The sequence below is a fragment of the Oratosquilla oratoria genome, chromosome 2 (assembly GCF_046742065.1).
Source record: "Oratosquilla oratoria isolate Oo_2021 chromosome 2, ASM4674206v1, whole genome shotgun sequence".
Classification (NCBI taxonomy): domain Eukaryota; kingdom Metazoa; phylum Arthropoda; class Malacostraca; order Stomatopoda; family Squillidae; genus Oratosquilla; species Oratosquilla oratoria.
This window is the reverse complement of record NC_134778.1, coordinates 73,434,714-73,461,068: the sequence shown is the minus strand read 5'-3', so window position 1 is coordinate 73,461,068 and position 26,355 is coordinate 73,434,714. Positions and strand designations below refer to the sequence as shown.

The 26,355-nt window shown below is 35.8% G+C and overlaps 1 protein-coding gene across 1 annotated transcript; it reads left to right on the top strand.

Annotated features, from left to right (window-relative positions):
• Window positions 1-1,551: 1,551 nt before the first annotated feature.
• On the top strand, window positions 1,552-25,944 carry LOC143040003 (retinal rod rhodopsin-sensitive cGMP 3',5'-cyclic phosphodiesterase subunit delta-like). The gene is made up of 5 exons (XM_076210526.1): window positions 1,552-1,720; window positions 11,580-11,642; window positions 14,778-14,913; window positions 15,402-15,523; window positions 15,672-25,944. The coding sequence occupies exons 1-5, from the start codon at window positions 1,680-1,682 to the stop codon at window positions 15,751-15,753; spliced, it is 444 nt and encodes a 147-aa protein (XP_076066641.1). The 5' UTR covers window positions 1,552-1,679; the 3' UTR covers window positions 15,754-25,944.
• Window positions 25,945-26,355: the final 411 nt, after the last annotated feature.

Genomic DNA, 26,355 nt, shown 5'->3' with positions numbered 1-26,355 from the left:
TAATAATATATGATAATATCAATCTATAATGATATATAAAAATATCTATATATAATACATAGATATAATCAACGTACACAACCTTTTCTCACCACGTCGTACATAAATAATAGATAAATGATATAATTAATCTATTCACTGACATCCTTATTTTTCGTATTTCATATACATGTGGATAGAAATAAGAAAAATATAAAGCGGTAAAGAAAATATGCAGTGTGTGCAAATTGGAAGTGTGCTCAGTTTCCTGGAATTTATCTTTTTTCTTTTTTCTTTTTGTCATTTCGTATATTCCAGAATTAATTAATTTTATAGAAGATGCTTTTTTTCTTGACCAGTGGAGCAGCTAGGAGTCAGCAAGAATAATTATTTTATTGTCTATTCATTTATTAATCTATTTATTTGTTTACGTATTTCCTTACTCATTTATCAATTTATTTGTTTATTATTTGAGTTATTTACATATTTATTCTATATTATTTATTTGTTAATTTATTTATGTATTTACTTACTAAATTGCTTATTTATTTCATATACTTATTTACTTGTTTACTTAATTATTTGTTTGTTTATTCGCTTATACTCATATATATTTGTTTATTCGCTTATACTCATATATATTTGTTTATTCATTTACTCATTTTTTGATGAAGTAAAATGTCATTAGCATGATAGGTGATAGCCATACGCCAGCGCGCATGAACTAATATGTGTTTTACACTTCTTATGGTTAATATCTCTCTTCCCCTGATATAGAATATAGAAGAAAAATAATATATTGTATCTGGATGCATTTTCCTGTTAGGGAAGGGAAAATTTAGGTGATATATCCACGAAATAATCGTCGGGAAGGAAATGAAAATATTCCAATAAAATAAAAACAGAGGATATTCCAGAACATGGAGAAAAATCAAATAACAGGATAATGCATAACCACATGATTTATGTTTTAGCCTTCACAAGGACTCGGAGCCCATCCTGTAGATTAAAAAAAGAACAAAATGTAGCACTATAATTACCGTTACGCAGCACTTTGCAGTGCAATTTCAGTTTTATAAAGACATCAGTAAAGAATATGCTAAATGTAAGAACTTTTCCTGCCGTAGTATTGTTTCATTCAGCAAATCTTAAAGTTGTGCCATGATCTGGCATTCCTGTGAATGTCAAGTTGCTATTTTTATATATATATAAATTTTCGTTTTTACAGCTTATAATATTCAAATGTAACTCTCATTCATATTTATAATTTTCCCACGATATAAACAATTATGATATAATAAGCACGAAAATAGAGTATGATATATTTATTTTGCAGTAACTGGTCTCTCATACGTTGTAAAAACATGTATTAATATTGAGCAAATAGATATTACCTCATAATGTTAAATACTTGAGAATTAATAGAATGTTTCTTATCTTTTGATGAATTTATTTCATTCGCTAATTCTTTTATTCAAATATGTCACATATACCTGTTTTGTCAGATTTATCACTGAAAAATGTAGTCACTGCTTTATCGGATGCCAACGACGTCTAAACGAACGAATGGGTATTGCGAATACAACCAACCAACGATCAGTTGGCGACGAGCCATGACGCTGTGAACGTAGTGTTGAAGGCGTGTACCTACAGGAGCTTGTATTGCATTTACTTGAAATAGTGCTGTAGTCACATGAACCATGCTGTCAAGATCGGAAGATATTCTCCAAGGCTTCAAAATGTATCCTTAAGAATAATAGTTTGGAAAGGTTTACTTTAGAAATAATCGTAGTTCACGGGTCTGGACCCTTGCAACTCGTATCCGTTGCCAAGGGTTACCATGTAAACACAGACTAAGATCCCTTTACATATTTAATATTGCTGTAGTAATAGCTCTAATGTAGAAGATGTTCGTGCATCTGCTAGAACTGAGGAAATAGTACCATGAGTGATGACGTGAACATGTTTTTCGGCACAAGAGGGCAGTGATATTGCTTTGTTTACAAGCAAACCTAGGCTTTAGGCTAAACACTGTACTGAGTTTGGCATATGTGACAGCTGCTGTAACCACAGGGAGGGCTGCTTAATAGACAGGTGCAGCACATGTGGTAAGCAGGTGTGAGGTGCAGTTGTATGTAGGTTTTAGGAATTTAGTTATTCATCTTCAAGAAATACCTTCGTTAAAGAAAGCATATGCTAACCTGAGGTATATGAGTGCACAAGGTTGGACAAATATTTGTATGTGTGTGTGTATATATATATATATACACACACACATACATTGTGTGTGTGTATGTATATGTATAGAGACTTTCCTGGTGTATAAACTAATAAAGGTCCTGTCCAGCAACATTATTTGCTTCCCCACCCCTCCCTTGCAAACTTGCTAAAATGAATTATCAATAATTTATTTATCATCGGAAGTTCAAATCATCTTAGTCCGATTTTGCTGTGTTTGGCATGGGAGGACTGTGGGAACAAATTATGTTGCTCCAGGATAGCATATATATGTGTGAGTGGATATATATATATATATATATCACATGAAAACCACTGTTGGAATAAAAAAGACTGGAGACAGGGAATCAATATATTTCGATTGCTAACTGCAATCCTCTTTAGTAGATACTCCAACAGTGGTTTTCATGATTGGCAAATGTGTGATTACATTTTTCACCTGTAATATATATATATATATATATATATATATATATATTGGCAAAATAGTGTAAACACTAGACTCAATTTGAAGGGTTTATTGTACCCAATGTTTCAATTCCCGTCCACGAATTGTCTTCATGGGTATGATGGACACATGATGTGAATACAGATATATGGTCCATGGTATAACTAGGAGAGGATCCCATTCCATGACATACAAATTATGTGTACAATTTAATAAGCAAATTTGTAACACAAAGAAAAATGCAATGAAAACGAAACATACAATATCAACGTGTTTTGCTTTTTCTTTTTCTTATTCTAATTCAATTGGCTCGTTTTTGGATTTGCCATTTTATTTTCCATACGACATTTTATTCCTAGTTATCACTTGGCTCAGACCTGCAGTTCCCCACCAGACACCCGTCACTCCCTACTTTATTCAAGGTTTAACTCTTCTTATCCTCATTATTAGTGTTCTTTGTGTTTATTTCATGAGTGTGTTGTATTTGCAGTTTTCTGACTTAGCTGGTTCTTGGTCAGGTTTTAGTTTCCATTCACTTCTTATTTGTATAGGGTTTTATGATATTTGATCACAGGGTTATGAATTGTCCAGCTCACCACCAGTCCTCAGGCATTTCCCTAATTTCTCAGTAATAGTATTTTCTCTAGGGTGATTATTTTGTTAATCCCAATGTCTATCCTGTTCATAGCTTTTTTGTGTTAATTTTAGCTTGTTTATATATCCATACGTTTGATACCTGCTTGGACATGTGCCCATTTATCCCTTCATTTGTATGTTTTTTTTTTTGTGTTAATTTTTGCTTGTTTATATATCCATACGTTTGATACCTGCTTGGACATGTGCCCATTTATCCCTTCATTTGTATGTTTTGTCCACAGTTTATGTGCGGGTTCAGATACTTTTCCTCCTCCCCAATCCTTTCAAACTTTTTCTCTATGTTTATGTTTTTATTATGCTTTTATTGTATGTTTTGTTTTGGTATCAGTTTTATTGCATTTTTCTTTGTGTCACAGTTTTGCTTATTAGATTGTACACATTTGTATATATGTCATGGAACATGTTACACCATGGACCATATACATTTGTGTACTCATCATGTATCCATCATACCCCTGAAAATGATTCCTGGATGAGAATTGAAATGTCAGGCACAATAAACCCGAGTCTGGTATTTATACTCTTTTCCAGATATGGATTCCAGACTCCAAATCTTCACATTTATATACATACATATATATGCCATGAAACCCACACATACAGCATTTGGATCCTGTCTCCTATTCTCTAATTTTCTACCATAATTATACTCAAATTCTTGTATGGTTCCAACTTAATCTATATCTTTGATTTCCAGTTATCATATTTAGATTTGAACTCGTGTATTGTTTGGGCTTGGGCTATATCATTATCTAAGCTATTCCACATGTTTATACATCTGTATGGAAAACTATTTCTCCACACCCTTTCAACATGTGGTCTTAATTTACATCCATGATCTCTTAAAGCCCTCCCATCTTTAATCAGGTCTCTTCTATCAGTGCAATCTATCCCCTTTAGTGACCTGAACACTAATCATATTACCTCTTTCTCTTCAATCTTCCAAAGTTGGCAGACCCAGTATTTTTATTCTTTGGTCATATAGTTTATCTGGCAGGCTGGGAATGGCTTGAGACTTGCTATTGTAGAGCTGCAGGGTTTCGTTCAGTGGAATTCAAGTCAACAATTATTATTATTATTATCATGCATTTATATTTAAAGTTACATCTTAGATACGTACTGTATGATAAATGTCTTTACCCTGTCTAGATCTGTGTATGTGAATGCCTGTTTCTTATTGGTTTACCATGCATGTATTCTTCTGACCAGTGTTGTGCAGAGTTCTTGTGATGCCTGAGGCCAACTTGAGAAATGTTATAAGAAAGGAAGATATTTTGAATATGTAAACATAAATCAACCAGATTGATTAAGTTCTTTTCCCCAAATGATCTCATTGAATGCCTGGGGCCATTGCCCCTTTGCCCCCCCCCCCCACACACACTCACACATACGTCAGTGCTTCTTATTATTCATCATGTTTGCTCAATTCAGACCCCTTGGTGTTGATTATGGCAATTAATGTCTGCAGTGTCAATGTCAGTTTATGAGAATGTTAGTGTTATCCCAGTACACTATAGCTGATGTCAAGGTCATTGGTGTTATTTGTGGTATCTAATGTCATTACTATGTTTGGGTCAATGTATTTAAATGCATTTGATGTTGGCCCACTGTACAAGTTCTATTGTGACTGTTAGTTATTTCTTTAGTGTTGATCATGATAGTGCAATTATCATGCCTCGTATCAATGTGTTTGATTGTCATCTTCACCCATCAGACATATATTCTGTTTTGATTATATTTGTTTGGGTAAATATTTTTGGTATTACTGATCCGAAGTCTTTAATTCCTCTCCCAGAATTCCCCCTTCCTCCATCTTCTCTCACCCCTTTACTGGAGATGCAGCCTTGTACAGTAGGCTGGATTGGTTTCAGGATCTTTATTAAGAGATCTCAGAGCCCTGTTATCACCTGTTTTTACAGAATTTGTATGTGTAGCAGGGTTTTGGGGTGGGGGGACCTTGAAGCAATAAATGAACAAACTTGTCATTTCATTGCCTCAGATCTCATGCTTGAGACCTGTAATCATGAGGAATCTAGCCATAACCACTGGGATTGTCTCTTTGGTACCTCTTCCCAATTTATTTGATATTGTTTATTTTATTATTGTTATTATTTTTTATAGTTGTAGCAGAAGTAGTTGTAATAGTAGTATTCCGGTGCTAGGAGTAGAGGATGAGATGATAGAGGTACATTGGTCATATTGTATTTACCCAACTGTAGTATACAGGAAAGTAGTAACAGTCATTGGGTCCTATCTCTTTTTCTCCTAATCATCATACCTAGCTTCAGATTCATGTATGGTTCCAACCTACCCCACATTGTGATTTCATGACCAATCATCCGGGTTGCTAACATGGCATCGATCTTTCTATATCGCCCAGTGCCTGAATGATAGTCTCATCTTTGGCTGATGTGTGGGGCACATATGACTTGGAATAGGTTAGAAGGTGATATAGCCTAAGCTGGAACAGAACATGAGTTGAAATCTCAATATGATAATTGGAAATCAAGGATATAAATGAAGTAGGAACTGTACATGAATTTGAGGCTAGATATGATAAATTGGAGAATAGTAGATGGGACCCAATAAGCTTTGCTCATTTTCTGTATACTACAAGTAGGTAAATACATTGTTAACAATGTACCAACTAATAGGAGCAGGTAGATGGGAGTAGTCACAGGTCGCCAACTCTTCCTACATGAAAAGGTGAAAGAAATATGATCAACACTGAGAGAGGTAGATTTTGAACCTAGTCTGAAGACTGTCAGCACCTCAGGGCTGTGCACCCACATAGATATAAGGGTGGTAATGGATTTATAGGATGTGTTGCATGGAAATGGATACTCTTTGATGTCCATCACTTGCATGAATCATCATAACAAGTGAAAGCTGAGTTACATTTTCTTTGCAGCAAAATATACGCTACTGATAGAGAACAGTAAAAGAAAATTATAAGAATTGATAATATTAGAGGAAAAAGATAAGTAGATGTTCATTAGAGAAGGGTGATAAAGTTTGAAGGAGAAGAAATTGTTTGAAAAAAGAAATAAGGGAAAGCAGATTGGAATATGTACACTGCCTTTCTTATGGTGCCCCCTAGAACTTGTTCTATACTACTCCTATTACCCAACTTCCTTTTCTGATTCACCTGTGGTGGTGGGAGAAGACTGGAAAAGGAAGTTGGTGCATAGGCCAATTTATGTGGTAGACATGTGAGAATTGACTATGGGGCTTTTTTTCATTTGGAGAAGGCATATGACTGGGTTAATAGATAGGTATTATGCGATAGGGGAAGTTTGTTGATGACAGTCTTAATTTCTTACATAATTATCAGAATTTGTGTGAGTGTAGGAAATAGAGTTTGAGGTGAAGCTGGGGCTGCAATAGGGTTATGTAATGTCCTTATGGGTATTTAACATGTATATGAATAGGATGGTACGGGTGATACATGCAAGGGTGCTGGGCAGGAGTTTGGAGCTGGTAAGTGATAGTGGAAGATAAACCACTGTACTTGTAGTTGAATCAAATAATAGACTGAAGCAGTTAGTGGCAAAAGTTGGGAGGATATATAAGAAGAGAAAACTAAAAGTAAATTAGACCAAAGTAAGGTGATCAGATATACAAGGGGTGAGGGTTGCAGTGAGTTTGAGGTAAGTTTAAAGGGAGAGGGGCTGGTAGAAGTGGAGAGCTTTAAGTATTTAGGGTCACATGCATCAGGTGATGGAGGAGTTGGGGTGGAAGTGTATTATAGAGTAAGGGAAGTATCTAAATGTCTGGAGAGTGACAAGTGTCATGAAGACTAGGTACATGAAGATGAACACAAACAGAGGATTGTACAGGTGATAATGCCCATAAGACTACAGGAGTGAGACTTGGAATTTGAAAAAAGGCAGAAAGGAAGAGCCTTAACATGTCTGGGATGAAGTGTTTAAGAAGTATGGTGGTGGTGAAATGGAGTTAGAGTAGGCAGATAGGGTTGACCAAAGAATACTAGAATGGTTTGGATGTATATAGAAAGAATAAATAAAAACATGCAGAGACTGGAATGCATGGGTGTATGGACAGATTGAAAGGGGCATTGGATGCAAGGGAATCTGTTGAACAAGAAAAGGATAGGCAAGGGATAGGTGAGATGTGGCTATAAATTGATGAAAAAAATATGTGACCTAAAAAGATTTCTTCTTGTTTGTTCTGTAAAGTCTCAAGTAGATGAGGTGGGGGATTGCCCTGTAATTATGTGGGGGTAAACCAGCTTCAGCTGTTAGGCCCTGGTGTGGAGGTGCTGTGTCTTGCTCCATTGTCTCTGAATTGAACATTGGATAGGTGGCAGGGATGAAAAGCTAAGATGGGAAGGTCAACAAATAGGTGTAGAGTAGATGTATGCCTTGACTTGTAAAAAAAAACCCTATATAGATAGATCTATGTTATGTGTACATCAATCATTCAATCTTTAGCCTCAGATCTTGTTTGCATTTTGCTGCAATATAACATGTTCTGTTCCATATGTGTAGTATGTGTTTCCAGGACAGTTTTGTGCTGAGTAATGACTTGAGTGTAGGTTGGCTTGTGTTATTCTTGTGTGTCTTGGGGATATTTTCTCTTCTGAGCTTGTGTCAAGTGAAGGATGATTTGGTAATTAATTTGTTAGCCTTAAGAGTAGTGTTTGTATTGTAATCTGTGTGTATGTGTTTCTGTTAAATGTTTTGGGGTGCAGGAAGTAGATTTTGGAAGATGTATGAGTAGTATTCTGCAGGTTTTGGTTTTTTGTTATGGTTGAGGCAGTGATATGTTGTTTGTAGGTTTCAGGGCACTTGCATGGATTTGTGTTCTCATTTCCTTGTGATGTTCTATGGGAGGATTTCTGTTTCTCAGTGAAGATGGCCTATTGGTGTTATTTTAAAATCATCTGTTATTTTTCTTAAGGCTTTGTTTTGCACTGTCATTAGTATTCTTTTGTGTTCTTTACTGTAGGGAACCAAGCTGTGGACATGTAAAGACTGAGACTTAGTCTTCAGACTGGGCCCAAGGTTTCTCTTTATCAGCTTTGTATGTCCTCCCCCATTAAGCACAAGGGGAGCTAACAACCAGTAACTGCTTCCCTCTTTCTACTACTTTCAGTTGATGACATTGAAAGTCCTACAGTAATACAACACATACATCGCTCCAGTGATTCTTTCAAGAGAGATTTATGGGAGGGACTAAGAACCATTGCCAGATGTTGTGAGGTTTTTAGTCAGCAAAACTTGAAGCAGCGATTGATTGGTGGTTTGAAAAAATTAAAGTGCTCCCCATGTGTACTAACAGTCTAAATAACAGCTGTACTGATCTTGGATGATCATGTCAAATACACAAGGTGCTAACTTGAACCAACAACAGCAATTATTTTTGCCCCATGCAATGGCTAGTTTTCATTATGAATACAGTCAATCCCTCCCAGGCAGTTGTCAGTGAAGTGAGAAAACCAAAAGCAAAGGTGGAATCAATCAATCTATTGCCCAGGTTTTCTCCTGTTGGAGATTTGTGGAATAAGTAGGTGATTTGTTGGAAGTTGATGTATAGGGAAGTAAGGATGAACTTTTTCAGCATCCTAAGTATGGTGTATGCCAGGATCATAATATGGAGGATAATAAGATAAGAAAATGGTGATATATACCTGTCACTGGTACTCTTGTGAGACAGACATCAGAAAGACTCGTCTTTCTGTCCATCTTCAAAATCCATCATCACTTGCATCAGAAGGTTCAGCTTGTCAAGGCTGACATATGGTCTGTAACTTGGACCCAGTATCTCTCTATCAGCTCTGTGTTACCTCCACCTCTTCACATAAGGAGAGCTGACAACTAGTGACTATTCCCCATCTTCAACTACTATACATCAGTGACATAGAAATAATCTCACACTAATACAGTATAAACAGTAGTTCAGTGTTTCTTCTCAGATATCTGTAGGAGGGTCAGAAGACCATTACCAGCTGCTGTGGGGCTGCAGGTTTCCAATCAATAACCATTATTATAATGAGAGAAACAAAGGTGACTTAAGAGGAACAGTGTAGTTTTCATAAAGGAAAGGTTGTGTAATTCATTTTCACTTTTGTAATAATTTGGTAAAAAACACATTTTGTGAATCTGGAAAAGATGCATCAGAATAGATTGGCAAGGAGTATGGGGGTCCATGAAAATATCTGCATGTTGACAGTGTTGTACAGACCTTAGAGATGTGCGTGATTGTTTTGGTAGGTGGCCTGACAGAGTGGGCATGTCATTTACTGTCCATGTGTTCCTAGTTCCTGTGTGTTTGAGACTTTTTGACCCAGCATGTGAGTGTTTCACTTCTTTTGTGTTTTATTTATTCATTTTTTTTCTATTTACTTACATGAAATATATGGGGTTGGAATTGTGCTTATTGGGTTCCAGCTCTGTATCTCCATTTACCAAAAATAATTCAAAATTCACTTGTGGTATCTGACTGGATTATTTCCTCTTTCAATCTGTTCCATGATGCTTTTATGTGGAAATCCATGCTTCTTAACATCCACATGTTGGTGGGGTAGCTGTAAATGTATGATTTGATGGAAAATTGTGCTTACATTTGTGGCTGCGATTCTCTTCATGCTGGGCTGTCATGTGACCAATTTTATAGTAATGTTTTGCATTTACCTAATTGTAAATATTTTTTTATATGATATCTATGTAGTCATACCTCAATTTGAATGCATGTATTGTTTCATTTTTTGTTGCATCTTCTTCCCTAGATTATTGTAGGAGTTTATGTATGTTTGAAAAACTTTTTCACATCCTTCTTTTAAGTGGTCTTTTTTAATTTATGCCCATGACCTCGTGATGCCTTCCTATCCCAGATCTAGGAATCATTTCTCACCTTCAGTCCACCTTTTTCATTGCTCTAAATAACACAATTAGGTTCTCTCTTGAAGTTGAAAGTGTGTAAGTAAAAATCATGGTAATCAAGATTTTTTTTATGTTTTTGCATTGTGTAGTATTGGGGGGTGATTCACCATGGTCTTGGATCACATGTTGGATTTTTTAGTAACAGCTATTACCCTCCTGGATGAGAGCTCAGAGTTCTTTTATAACCGATCTATGGGTAATGCTGTGACCTTACACACACATCTACCAACTTCCCACCCATGAAAATGTAGGTTATTGTAAGTGTTTGAGTAGAATGCTGCTTGTGCTTTTATGTTGCAATTTGTGGGTTGTGTTTATGTGATGTATAGTATGTGAAGGTCAGTTGAATTCAAGGGATCTTGTATAAAACTGCATGCTTATGATTCTCATGTAGCTACTGATTCATGGAAAATATTTTGGTTTCTCAGTTTAGATATCTTATTGGTGTTATCATAGCACTGTCAGTTACTATTTTAAGTGCTTTGTTTTGTGTTGTTATCAGGATGTCTGTTTTCTTGACTGTTGGATACTGTGGATGCATGTGGTATTATTCTTGTGATTTGTTTAACATACATTGGTGTTTCCTTCCCTATCCAAATCCAGTGCTGCAGCTGTTCTGAATATGTTTGGTTTCTTGTTGCTTTCATTGTAAGGTCCTTCATGTATGGTGTGAAGGTCATGTATCAGAAGTAAGGCCAAATATTCAAGGGATATTGCCCAGAGTGAGGAGTTGGTCATTCAGTTAGACACAGAACACCTTGTACTACACTGTTCAGTGCACACTCTTTCCAGAAAAAAAAGTATCTTCACTAAGTGACTTACTGGCTGAATCATTTGTCACACCAAGACAAGATAATTTCTACACCCTATGAAGTAAGAATCAGAATAATAGAAATAAATGTTGCCTTAAGTTGTACTGACTGGAAAACCTGTACCCCCACAGTGGGTGAATACTCATTAAACACATCTTCCTCCACTGCTGTGATGCTACCTGTACCAGAATTTTTTTTAATGGTTAGTTTGATTTTATGCTGCCCAATTTCATATATCATTTAGCAGAGGGAAGAGCTTCTAGCAGAATGAGTTAAGGTTATCTTGATTATAAGTAATCCCATAATTTTACTGAGGCCATATATAGATAATGGTCTGAACTGATATTCTGCTAAAAAAAATATATATATATATTCAGATGAGGTCTTAGGCTAAGAGGTTTTGTGATAATCCTCAGTACCATACAATTTACTGTATGTGATTCTCATACTCAATTTCAGGCCATGTGCTACATGGTTGGTTCTTTCAATTATGTATATGTAAAGTTTGAAATAGAGGTATATTCCATAACTGTGTATCAGAAATTGGATGAATCTTCGAGATGCTGACACGGGGAAGGTTTTATGGCAGTCTACAGATGATTTGTAAGTATGATTTTTAATTGTTTTTATTTAGATACAAGAATGGTAGGGACAATTCCAGTTTTACTCATTCTGTGGTGTTTTGATGGTATTTGATTGAGCTCATAGATAGCATTGTTTGAAATGATATAACACATGATTGTGTTTATTTAGTTGTGAATTATAGGGCAGTATTCTAATTGCATTCCATATCAATACACTTTTATTCAACTTATTTTGAGACACGTCATTTACTCCACCTTCATTTCATTTTGAGGTAGTAGTAGTATCGTATGGCTTTCTTACACCTCCAACTTTGTATTTGCTAGCCAGTCTATGAATGTTTGATTTGCTTCATAGATAGTCTGGTAACCCCCTGGCACTGCTGTGATTGGGCAGTGCATTTTGAGGTAAGAAATGATTGAAGAAAAGATAATGATTGTTGCTTCAAGTTTTACAGACTGGAATCCACATGAATTTATAAATAATCATGACAATTGCAGAGTAAAAGACAGGTCCCCTTAAGTGTAACTTTTTGCTTATATGCTACAATTAGGTGAAAAAAAATCTTGGTTACTGGAAAAGGTCCTTAGACCTTCCAGTTGATCTCTCTGATGTATCAGTGTGGGGCAGTTTGTGTGCCACTAGCTTATGGTAATGGGAGGGGAGTGATTGCCAGTTGTCAACTCTTCCAGTTTGATAAGGTGTAGGAATAACAGTTGTGTTAGTGTGGGGCAGTTTGTGTATCACTGGCTTATGGTAGTAGGAGAGGAGCAATTGCCACTTGTCAACTCTCCCAATGTGAAAAGGTGTAGAAATTACAGTTGTAGTTGATAGAGGGAGGTCTTCAACCCAGTCAAAGAAAGTGTTAGTTAGAAAACTACAAAAATGTCTAACAACCTGTTAAAAGGCTGAATATGGCTAGCACCAGCAGTGATTCTCATAGCAACCAGTTCATTACCTTTTACTTCCTCAGATTACTGTTTTTACTTGTCTTCCTTTCAGTGCCATGCACAATTTCAAACTATTGTATATTTTTGAGTGACTTAAGGTACACATTTTGATATAGGTATCATAGATAGGAATACTTGATGATTTATACAAAGTTTCTAGTCAATAAATCGTCCATTATATATGTCTGGTATAGTTATTAAGGTTTTGCCTAATAGAGGTGTGAAGAAGTTAATAACTAGAGGAATGAGATAGTTCTGATATTGTAGAATGTGAACAAGGTCAGATGATTATTATGGCATGAAGAAAGATGTATTGCATGCCAGACTTGCATGATGTTTAATCGTCTCCTTAGAATCAATATCTTGTTAAAGGTAATGTGTCATCTGTAATGAATTATAGATTAAATCAATTCATTTCTAGCCCTGGGCTTGCCTCCAATTTTCTTATTGTGTTCTTGTATGTGTATCATACATGTTTGAGATATCATTTAGATATCACTGATCACTTTGGACAACTTATCCAATCCCGATCATCTGATGATTTTTAAGTACTTCTATTCCTATCATTCAGCCATTAAAACTCACAAATTTGTCCATGATTAGTGATCCCCTCGTGCTCCCCCCCCCCAAAAAAAAAAAGAATAACATATACTGAGTGCTGCTGATTTAGAATGACCATCAGATGGTGAATCTTATCTCCTAAGTAAATAAACAATTAATTTAAAGTCATCAATAACTATTGTTAGAATAAAATCTTGAGCTATTTACTCAATACTTATAATAATTTTTATTTAATATTATAAGTAAAGATGCTTATTGAGGTAGCTATATAGTAATGTGTATCAAGATATTTGAAAGACATGTGGTTTGAAAATGTCTGCAGTCAGTTGTTGCCGTGACAACATAGACCAATGACCTTTAAGAAAAAAAGAATCATGAGCTTTTAAATGTAAGTTATTGTCATAATAGTAAATGTAAAATGGTAATTTTTTATGTGATCAGTGATCGGAAGTTAGTTTGTGAAGTTCCAATCACCACTCACAAGGATGATCCGATCTTTGCATCCCAGTCACCACTTGCTCTTCTGATGAGATCAGACAAATGAACTAATGATCAGAAGGTACCCAGCTCTGGTATCATACATACTGTATGTACATGGTAATGGCTGATGACATGAGTGAAAAGACATGTAACAAGGTGGTAAAGAAAGTAACATGTTTGGAGTAGATTATGTAGCAGCAGAAAATAGAACAAAGATGTAGATGTGATACATTATTATATGCAATGGGGACCAAGTTTTTGAAACTACAGTAATTGTTAATGAAAATCTAAAAAATTATAAGTACTAGTCCCATGCTAAACAGCCTAATTGACCTCAGGTTACCCCACCCATCAATCCCTAACCAGTATGTACCTAATTTGTGTACCAAAACACAGCCTGGAATTAAAACAGATTAGGAGCAGTAATAGCAGGATTACACATAGGCAGGGATGACACTTCTCTCCATTCTGTCATTCACTCATGTGTCTTGTTACTTACCAACAGCACCACTAGTTTCCCACCCCCATCTCCCACACAGAACTCAACGCTCAGCTCAACGTGCTCCCAAACTTAACTCACCCTGTCCTTTGACTTTCATTCCATTTGGCACTTACATATCCTTCTTTCTTCTTACAAACATCTTACCAATTTCTTCTCTTTTTTTTCATTTGTAGGCTACCATGTCCACACACATTTAATAACCCAATACTGGTTGGATTCCTCCTGGCTCCTCTTATTCATTGATCATCATTGCAGATGAGAACATTGTGGCACTGTTCATCTCCCCCTCTCTCCAACACAGGATCATAGAAGGAAAAAATAGTCTTGATAGTATTGAATATAAGTTCAAATGACAGCAGAATGAGCCAGCAGTACACTCATCCCTTGATTTAATGGTCAAAAAGGGAGGAACATTGGTATGAAATTTCTAATCGTCCAAAGTTTCCAAGGTTTATCAAAAGCAGTTAAATTACAAAAATTAGGCAGTAACCTAGCACACCTAAATCTACTGAAACAAATTAGAACAATAGCTTAGAAATAAATTAGAAACCTCCCCTCAAAAACTGTTGTCATTATGCAGTCATTGCACCAATATGGGAATTCTAATGGTAGGTGTGTTAAATATTAAACCAAATTTCTAAAATATTGTTCTTCTCATTTCAGCACTGTGCCACAGATTGAACATGAAGCCAGAGTGCCTCGAAAAATATTAAAATGTAAATCGGTATCTCGGGAAATATCCTTTTCGTCTGTGCAACCCATGGAAAAGTTTCGCCTTGAACAAAGAGTTGTTTTCAAGGTACAGTTTGTGATTATACAAATGCTGTATATTAATCTTACATATATATATATTTAGTTTTTTGTTTCTTTGAATCACATGAAGAATTGTTACCCCAGTCTTCAACAGGGTGACAATTCTGCATGTGGGCTTTCCTAAAGTGACAATTCTCCATGTAGGCCATCCTGGGTTTACAATTCTTCAGTTGTATAAGTTGATAACAAAAGCATAACCCTCATTCAACCTAACCTAATGTAACCTAACTCTAACCTAACGTAATCTTTATTCCACTGTTGATATTCGGCATACTGGGGTGACGATTCTTCATGTGGGCGTTGTGGGGTGACAATTCTTGATGTGCCCTGTTTCTTTTCCACTTTATTTTCTTTCTCATGGGAGCCATCCTTAATTGTACCACATTCCTTATGTAAGTGTTGATTAATCTCTTATATTTTCCTTTCACTCCCTTGAATTTTCCTAAGCACTTAAAGGATCATCTATATTTTCAGGGTCGAGTGCTTGAGGAATGGTTCTTTGAATTTGGTTCTGTGATTCCCAATTCAACAAATACATGGCAAAGTTTGATTGAAGCTGCACCAGAGTCTCAGATGATGCCTGCTGATATTTTAAGGTACTGAGAATTTTTTTATTTACATGTAAATGACAAATCCATTACAGAATAGAGAAGGATATATAAGACAGATATATGTGATAATAGATGTGTATCATAATATTTCCTAATTTCTGAAAGTGTTACAGTGAAGTTTTCTCCTTTGCAGTGGCAATGTACAGATAGAAACTAAATTTTATGATGACGATCTACTGGTATCAACTTCCAAAGTGCGCCTTATTTATGTTTGATGCTACTACCTTAAACTTGTTGCATCATAATGGGTTACCTGCAGGTCTTGGTTTTATGGTCTAAGTAAGGAAATTACTATATGTAATGGATCAACAAAAAACGAACTATAATACTGTCATAGTGGATTGCAATGTTAATTTGATACAGGCAAATGACATAAGGTTTTGTCTTTATTTTTGTAAATTTATCAATATGTGATACAAGTTTTTATAAACTTTTATGACTGGAAATCAATAATTTTAAAGTGTGAAGAAATTCTTTAACTTGACCTCATACCATACATATTAAAACTAAAAGCTTTGTATATTTGGGAAAACTTGGTTGATATACCACAACTTTCAAGCCTTAACTTTCAGAAGCATAAGGTTACATAAGTATATGAATGTCACCATTGATGATATAAAAAGGTACTAAAATTTGTATGAAAAGGGCAAAAGTTGTGACTAAAATGAATTTCTACATGATAATATCAGTTCTGCACTATGACTTGAGATGACAAACCCTAGGTGGCTTGGTTGTGATGAGCTCACCTCATGTGTGAGAGATCAGAGCTCAACTCCTGGGGCACACACTTAAATGGGTGCTGATAGTAGACTTTATACATATGTATATTTGAACCCAGTCATACTTGCTTAAGGCCTTGTTTACACCACAGATATAAATAACACGAGTACACCAGCTTGACAGTGCACTGTGAGTTGGCACTCCAACTCTGGAGGTGCAAGGAGTTGGGTGTGTGTGTGTAAGGTCAAAGCATTACCCAGAGATCGGACCATATATGAGCTCAGGAGGGTAATAGCTATCAGTCACAAAACCAACACATGATCCAAGATTGGTAAATTTCGTACATGCATGCACTTGTTGAAGTAGTAAGTGATGTGGTAAGTGGTCTTGAGTTTGATTCCTATCCAAGGCTGAAAAGTATTGCAACACTTGAAGCTGGTACCCTGGTCTGTTGGGCAATGAGTTGAGCATGTGTGGGTGTAGGAGGTGACACCATTACCAAGAGAAGAGCTCTGAACTCTCATCCACAAGGGTAATGATTGTCAATCACAAGTCCAACACATGGTCCAAGACTGTAATGAATCACACATGCACACACACACAAACACAGCATGTTTGTGGGTTATACAAAGATCATGAGAAGAGTGGAGAAAGAAAAGGGCACTTTGTTGCATAATGATAGAGACATGATATTCAGCTTGAGCTAAGAAAGGAAAAAATAACTCCAGTAAAAGAAAATGGGAGTGTTGGAATTGGGAAATGGCTCAGAGAGTTCATCATTGAACTGTTCTTTGGAAACTGTATGTTTGTATCATTATCCATAGATTGGGCCATGTATGAGCTCTGGGCTCTCATCCAGGAGGGTAATAGCTGTTGATCACAAGTCCAAGAAATGACCCAAGACCACAGTGAATGGTGGTGAATCATACATACACACAAATACACTATGCCCCATAAGAAAAGGTGATCATGTAGTGCTTTGATTTCACTTAGCAAATGCAGATATTGAGCAAGTATTTAATCATACAGACAAAGCCAGTACAATTTTGGGATATCATATTTTGCAGATTTGAGGATTTTTTTTTTAGGAACTGATTGAGAGGAATTTGTGAATACTAGTGACATTGAAGAGAAATGGAAAAAATCCATAACATTTACAACTATATTTATAGTGTGAAAAAGAAAACATGCCAAGCAGTATTGGAAACAAGAATTGATTAAAGGAATGTGGCAGGAAGAAAATGGAGAAAGAAAAGAAGTAACAGAACAAGAGAAGAGTACAAACAAGCTAGAAATAATTACACAAGTCTGAAGAAAAGACAGGAATTTTATAAAGGGTGTCATTGACAAATATAAAGATGAACATAAACTTTTGTATAGATTTGTGAATAGTAAAGTAAGACACAGGAAACAAATCTGTAAGCAGAAATGATATGCTACAAATGATTTTTCTATACAAGTGAGATGTGAACAGTAATGTTGGTTTAAAAGATATAAATGTGAAAATGAAGGAACTACATCAACCTTTGGAAACATGAGACATGAGAAAAATTCAGACCCTGATGGGACCTCATGTTGGATACTTAAGGAATACAAGGAACAGCAGACACAAGTCATAACCCAATTGTGTGTTTGTCAAAGGTAGAGTACAACAATTGGAAAGGGGCTAACATGGTACCCATTCATATAGGAATAATTAAGGGGAACCCACTGAACTTGAACAGTGTCCCAGACTAACATGACAGCAAAATTGTGTCAGATGGAAGTGGGTATAAATACCTCAAAGATAAAATCATGGTATAGACAATCAATTTGATGTGTATCACACCTGTTAAGCTTTTATTCAAGAGCAAATGATGTACTACAAGATAGGGATGGCCAAGTGGATTGTGTGTACACAAATCTAAAGAAGACCTTCAGCAAAGTCTCTTGCAATCAATTACATTTTGGAAGACAGAGATAAGCTTATTGATTGGATGAAGGACTTCCTGGAAGACCAGTACATGAGAATGATAATAAAAGATAGGATGTCAGGATAGAGGATGGTAACTAGCAGTGCTGCAAGGGGTGGTACTGGGATTTGTAATGTTTTTTGTCAATTCAAATAACATGATGGAAGGTACAATTGGCCACACTAACATACTTGCTGATGATGTTAAGATCATGAGAGAAGTAAATGATCAGGAAAACTGCAGGCTATTATAAAAAATATATTGACAATATTTATGCCTGGAGCCAATTATGGAAAATCAACTTCACTGCCAAATAATAAAAAGCATGGGAAATGGACAAAAGATGAAGAAGGTGGTCAATAAATTGTTTAGTGGGAGTTGAGATAGTTACGGAATCATAAGAAGAGAAAGATCTGGAAGAACTGATCATGAATAGCTTGTTACCCAGCAAATATATCAGCAAGATTGTGGGTACAAATCTGCAGATTGTTGACAAATATAGTGTCTCTTTACTACATAGACATGATGATGGAAAGAAAATAATGGAAAGCCTGATGCACCCAAAATAATATAATATGCAGCTATAGTGTGGTCTTTGCATAATATGAAAGCAATAAACAGGAGAGATAATCCAAAAAGCAGTGTAATGAGATCATAATGGTTCTGAGCCTTTCAGATAAATCATACAAAGAAGATTGGAAAAAAAAAATGGAGAGACATGATCAGTGTTCAAGTTATTGAAGGGAGTGGGCAAGACTAATAGAAAAGCTTTCTTGGTTTGGGATAGGAGGGCATCATGAATTCATAGGAGCGAATTGAAGACCATATGTCATAATGATGTCAAGAAACACAATTTTTTGTTCAGATGCATTAACTCCTGGAGTAGCCCAGTCTAAAACCGTGGACAAATTTAGAATGGTGTGACAGGTAGAGAGAATGAGATAGGACCCCATGAACATAGCTCCTTTCCTATATACTGCAATTAAATAAATGCACATATGCAAACAAAGCCAGCAACCCCCTACTACATACACACTCTTACTTTACACTAAATCCTGCATATCCTCCCAGATGACCTTCAGTTTGTCTGGGTGATGCTTGTGTGGCAAAAGAGAATACACCAATAATCCTAGTTCTCCTCAAATGTTCTCCACCAACCTGGGTACAGTATTGCTATTACAATGTAGCAGGCTGCAGTAAACTAACTCAAAATAACCTTTATCATGTGGAGACTACAGAGAGCCTGAAGTAAATATATTGTAGAGAGCTGTTATGGTAGTACTTCATTTTCTATAGATCATATTAAGATCAAAGTAATCATTTCTCTAATAAAATTTATGCTTGCACAGAGTTACTTATAACCAAACCAGTTTGGTTTTTGGAGTAAAAGAAAATTGGTTTCACATATCAGTATGTGGCAATGAAGTCATTAAAATCATTGTGACATTCATATCATCAAAGACTTGAATCAGTATATACTATATATTTGTTCTTCAGATTGAGTAGCAAATATTTGTACATCATGAATCTTCTGCAAAAGGAAATAGATTTACTTTGAAATTGAAGTGGATTAAGGAATATGGTATGGGGTATAATCAGTTGGTTCAGGTTACGATCATAGATTTGGCAGGCAGGCATAATAGATAATGAATATGGTTTGTTACCGAGTGTCTAGTCATGGAAATTGTGGTGGTGCATAGTGCTCTGAATGAGGATATCAGATTGATGTAAAAGGGATCTTTTCATAATGACAGCAAAATAAATATTGAGTGTTTTGTATTCAATAACAAACACCAAATGTCAAATTTGCTGACAGAGCACTACAGAAAGTAGCATAAAGACATGCATCTTGGGAAACAGGGTGTGGAGCAAATTGAAAAAAAATGGCTTGGTAAAATTATGTATATTTTGTATACCAAACTAAACCAAATTTCATTAGTTTATGTCTAACTTCTTAAAAATCACATGAGTTAGAGCAGCCAATAGAAGAAGGAAATCACTTTGTGTTTTGTATTTTGTGTTAGCATCTTTGAATTTCAGAATTCACTTGCTGAGCATTGAGTTTACAATATCTGCTGGAAAAAATGTATATTTTAAGTCAGAAGTACCATGAATTTAGAAAAAATATTTATGTACTTTTTCTGCTATACAGATTAATGTGTATATGTCTGTGTGTTTGCATGTATGTGTGTATATATATATGTATATATTATATATATATGTATAATATATATATATATGTATATATTATATATATGTATATAGTATATATATATATATATATATTGAAATATGTATGACGGAATGAGTGGAAAGGGTGATGAGGTAAATGCTCATATATATATGTGTATATATATATATATATGTATATATATATATATATATATGGATGTTGATGTACACATGAACAGTTTTATGGGGCATTCTTGACCATTACATTTTTAGTTTCCACTGTATCATTTCTCTTTTGATAGTAATGTTATTTTCTTATTTATTTTTATATTTAACTATACAGTAAAATAGTTACTGCACTTTTCTATCCTCATTTTTAGATACAAAAACATGTTGCCTATGACCAAATATAGACTTGATAGCTGGGGGTCCACAAAGGCTAAAGTCAGTCTGTCTGCAACTGAACCAGTGCCTTGCAATGGAGGCAACAACAGGTTTCTGTCTGTCTGCCACATTGTATCCTTTGTACTGCTACTTTTTTTTTTCTCCTATTCTCTTCTTTTTCCTTTTTCTTTGATAGTTGTAATTTCAGTGATTCACACTTTTTTGTTATTATTCAAATACATTTTGCATTTGTATTCATTAGTGCTTAATAGTGTCCAAAGAAAGAATTATATTCATTAGGCATTTATTTAAGTAACCTCTGCTTAATAATAAAAGCTGGTGTGTATTATAAATACATTAGGGTTTCTGTATATATTGGTTGATACAGTTTCAACTATTAATTTATTAAAGAAAAATATCATTTCTTCTCATCCAAAAACTCAATCAAAACACTAATTATCTGGAAGAGAAGTTTTTTTTACAATCATGACCATTTGCATGGCAAAGATTGTTGATTGATTCTTCTACTACCATTTTGTACATCCCAATTTACTTAGCTCACTAACTAGCTTGCTACAAGCATATCAAACCATCTGCCTTTGAATGTCTGCAGGTTCCTTCTTGATGCATGGCATGTTACTCCAAAGGCCACATTAAGTAGTTATTAGATATCTGACTATAATTCTATTGGGCAGATGGTTCCTAGTTACTATGATGAACATGGTTATAGAATGGCAGTAACTTAGTATATTGTTTTCATAATTGTATTCAGAATTTTCATTGTCATGGATATGGGAAACACAGGACTATACAGAGTTAAAATTCCCATGGTTCCATTTCCTGCTTCTATTGTAAAACTTGTCCAAAGTAACACCCATGTGCTCGATTGTGGTTGTTATTTAAGCTGATGTATTAGAAATGAAACTGCATCTGGTGTGTCTCAGGTGTAAAATCTATCCAGGGTAACCCCAGTCAGTGAACGAGGAAGTCTTTACATAAATACTCCCTCCTCACCTATGCATATACTAACATCCCAAAAGTTTCATATACCAATGTTAATCATAAGTTATTTACCTGGTGACAGTCACAACAATCTGAACCAACCTTAACCATTCCTTATACTGCTTAGGCTCTGAATATATATATACTAACGACACATTGTTTTGTAAAAGGTAGTTGATCCAGTTTCACTCACTGCTACATGAAATTGTTTATCATGCTACTTAGTCATTCTGGACTTCAACTTTTATATTCCATTACCTCTAAATCTTGCATCATTGGGACCAACAATAGATATCTGCAAGTGGTGGTCCTGCAGGATGATGATGGGTTTTGAAAATGGGCAGCCCCACTGTTCATCTTGCAGAACCACAACAAACAGGTCCCTGTTATTGGTCCCTCACATGAATTAAGCAAGATGACATTATATTTGTGGCTGATTCAGAGGGAAGACTGAAGCAGTTGGTGACTGAGTTTGGCAGGATGTGTGAGAGAAGAAGGTCTCAAGGGAAATAGGTAAAAATAGTTATGGGATGTATAAGAAATATTGATGGTAGTAGGTTGAATGTGAGAGAGATGTTTTAGGAAGAGGATTTTAAATGGGATTATATGTAGTGACGAGAGACCAGGAACAGGTATCTGCAAGGGGTCTTGCAAGACAGACATCAGAGAGAACCATTCTTTATAGTCTGCCTTCAAAACATATGAACATTTCTTGGTCTCCAGACTGGGCCCAGAATCTCCCTCCATCACCCTTAATTGTACTTCTTTCTTTTCGCATAAAAAGAGTTGACAGCTGGCAAGTGTTCCCCTTCTACTCCAGTATGCCAGTAACATAGAGATAGTCACACAGATGACAGTTAAAATTTTCCTGCCAGATACCTCCAAGGGGTTCTGCAAGATGTACATTAGAGAATAGCATTTCTCTGCTGCCCATTTTCAAGGTTCATCAACACCTTCATCTTGAGATGCAGCTCTTTTGGCCTATCATTTGGTCTTTGGAATTGGCCCAAAATCTCCTTTTATTTCAATTGTATTTCCTCTTCCTTTTCATACAAGGAAAACTTGACAGCTGGCAACTGCACTACTCCTATTCCTATAAGGCAGTGATATGGAAACAGGAACAGCATGAATATAGTTAAGTTGAGGTGTTTGAGAAATATGATAGATCTTTCAAGGATGGACAGAGTGTGAAATGTGGAGGTGAGGCTAACAGTTGTTGGAAGAAAGCTATCTGACAGGGTAGACTAGAGTGTTGAGGAAAGTAGGAGTGAAACAACAAAAGAAGAAAGTGTGAAAAGCATAAGTAGGGTAAAATCATGGGGAAGACCTAGAAAGAGATGGATGGGGTGAAAAGATCTTTGGATGCCTATGGTATATTGCAAGTGCAGGGAAGAGGGAATGCAAGAGAGAGTAATGGATGATGAGAGATTTTGAATGGATCAACCAGTCCATTGCCTTGATTCTGTCCTTCAGGAAACCCATCACACCCCCAGGAAAGTAACCATGGGCACTGGTTCAGTCCATAATTCACTCATTGAAGAAATTTGTGGAGCTGTCTGGAGTGAGTGTGTTAAGACAGTGTAGTATAATATGCCCTGTGTCTTCGGTACAGTGATTACATCTAAGGTATTTATTGTCTGTTGCCAGGCCAATTCTGCATTGGTATTGTTTCAGTGCAGGGGGATGACCTGAACATAGGCATGCCAATACAATTCTTGCTTATCTTTGATGTGATTTCTCTACTGGATTGATTTTTTAAGGAGTGTGATGAATCTAGCAGCTTTGAGGTGTTTGTGTATTTTGTATGGAAGTGTTCTAGGGTACTGGCGTTAGATTGTTGTAGATATCTGAGTAAAATTCTGCTGGAGTTGTCTTCATGTTGCCTATGGTGGGTTGTGTATGTTAAATGCGATGCAAGGAGTTGGTGGATTTGAGGGATTTTGTATTGTATTGTTTGTCCATCATTATCATCTTTTATTCTGTTGGGAATATTTAGTTTTTGAGTGTAGATGTTCTATTTAAGCTCTCAGTGTAGCCAGATATATTCATAAGGCTGTATTTTATATTGTAGGTTATCATTGTTTTCTTAACATTTTGATACCCTGCTTTGGAAACATACTTAAGTATGGTTCTTGTGAGTTGTTATACAGTGATGAGTGTTTCTGCTAATGCCCATGCTTGCAATAGTCCTGAATATGTTCAGTTCCTTATTAACTTTCAGTAATCTTTTATGTGAAGGGTGAAGGTTGTGTGTCAAATATGAACCAAAATATTTTAGGAATCTTGTTCAATGGGAGAGCTTCACCATTTAGTTTTGACTGCTGGGTGCTTCTTCTGTTGCCTGGCCATTTTTGTTTTGATATCATTTTAGTGATGTGTAATGACCTAAATGTAGATATACCATTGGAATTCTTGCTTGATGTCTTTACTGGGCTGATAGCTGGGGGTGTTTAATGAAATACAGTATTTGATAGTCTACAAAAGGAGTGCTTGTTTTGAGATCCAGGTGTATGTGTGTGTGTTTGTGGATTTATTGTTGCAGATGTTTGGGTAGAATGGTGCTAGAGTTGAATTTGTCCCATTTGATGGATTGTGTTTATGTGGTGTGAGGTGTGGGGAGGTTCAAGGGCTCCCACATGTAACTCGTGGCTATCATTTATGTGCTGCTGTGTGTGAAATATTTTGGTTTCTGAGAGTAGATGTTCTGTTGATGAAATGCTACTCTAAGATTCATCAACATTTTATATGTCTCATTAAACGTAAATTTCCTTGGGGGATTAAAAAGTGTAATGAGAAAGAGACATTTGGGAATGAATGCTAAGAGGAGATTATATGAAGGGGTGATTGTGCCAACAGCACTGTATGGTGTAGAAACATGGAACATGAGAGAGAAAGAGTTTGAATGTGTTTGAGATGAAATGCCTGAGAAGTATGTGTGTGTGTGTTTATATACGAGTTTGTGTCTGTATTGACCTATTTGTAGTGTGTGAGGTTATCAAATTTTGACTCAAATTAATTCATGTGGCTTTATTCCATAAATCCATACATCTGTGTGGAAAGTGATAATTCATAAAAAAAAAAAAAAAAAATTAAACAGCCTTCCTGTTTCATTTGTTGATCTTTCATCCCATACCAGCAGGTCCTGTATGTCCATTTTTTGTTATACCTTTTCTCGATACAAATATCATTATCATGTCATCTCTGTTTTTCCAGTGCGGGAAATCTCATTTTTTTTTGTCTTTCCTCATATATTGTATAATTTTGGCTAGGAATCATCTTTGTTCCTGTCCATTGCAATCTATCTATTTTACTTATATCTTTCTTTGTGTGTGGTTGCCAAGCCACTGCTGCATATTCCAGTCTGGGACAAATCAAATTTTCAGTTATTCTTTTCATGTCCTCATCTACGTAATGTTTGTGTGTGTGTGTGTGTGTACACATGCTTTATATATGCAATACACAATAGTAAATTGGGAATGGATGTAATCAATCAGTTCATCTACAGCCTCAGATCTCTCTTGCAGACCTGCAGTCCCAAGGAATCCTGCCATGGCCACCAGGTTGGCCCATAGGTAATTCAGATAAAAATCTTTGTAGTGTTATTTACAACAAGAAAAATGTTGGGCAGTGCAAGATAATATGCTGTCTTCTGTGTGATGATTACATCTAGGGCGTATAGTTATGAGAAATACATAAGCCATTTCCCCAGAAGTGTAATGGAGGAACCTGTGATTAGATTTAAGTAAAGCCTTATGATCCCTTCCCTGTAATCATAGCTGTTCTGAAAGGAAGTTTAAAATAGTTCAAAATATTTTATGAGTACTTGGGCATAATTGAATCATTGCCATGTGTAATTTTGGGCTAGAAATAAGAAATAAAAGCAAATGCAATCTTGGGTGTGAAACCCAAAAGCATAGTGAAAACAGAAATACACAATGTCGCACAACCTTTCTTGTTGTTTTACTTGTATTATGAAGGTGATGCATTTTTTGCAAAATTACTATACATCTGAGGCTGCACACACAGCAGTGTTTCACTCACTGCTGAAAGTATGTGCACATGAATTTATTATAATAGGAACACTTTTCTTAAACACAGGCTAGTGTATTTTGTAAATGTCTTCTGATGTATTTGGACAATGTTTATTGGTGGAGTAAAATAAATGGAGATAAAATACATTGGTAGAATCAGACAAAGTCTGAATGCACTTTTCCTTTCCATCCTTTTATATAGCATTTTCATTAATCTACTTCTCCATGAATGGAATGTTGTAAAAATTGTAGATGTGGAAGGAGAATGGGAGAAGTTAAATGTAACAATGAAAGAGATGGCTCAGGATGTATGCAATAGAAAGGTTGGATAGGAAAGGAGAGAAATTAACTGGTAGAGTAAGGAACTGGAAAGAATGTAGAGGAAGACATGAACTATGGCTGGAGAGTAGAGTTCAAATGGGAGAGAAGATGGTACAGTGAAACATAAAAGTGATGAGAAGAGGATTTTTAACACCATAAATAAAGCTGAAATATCAGTGCCAGAGAGCAGCGTATTAGAGTGGGTACATATTAATGAAAAAGAAGTGGGGGCTGG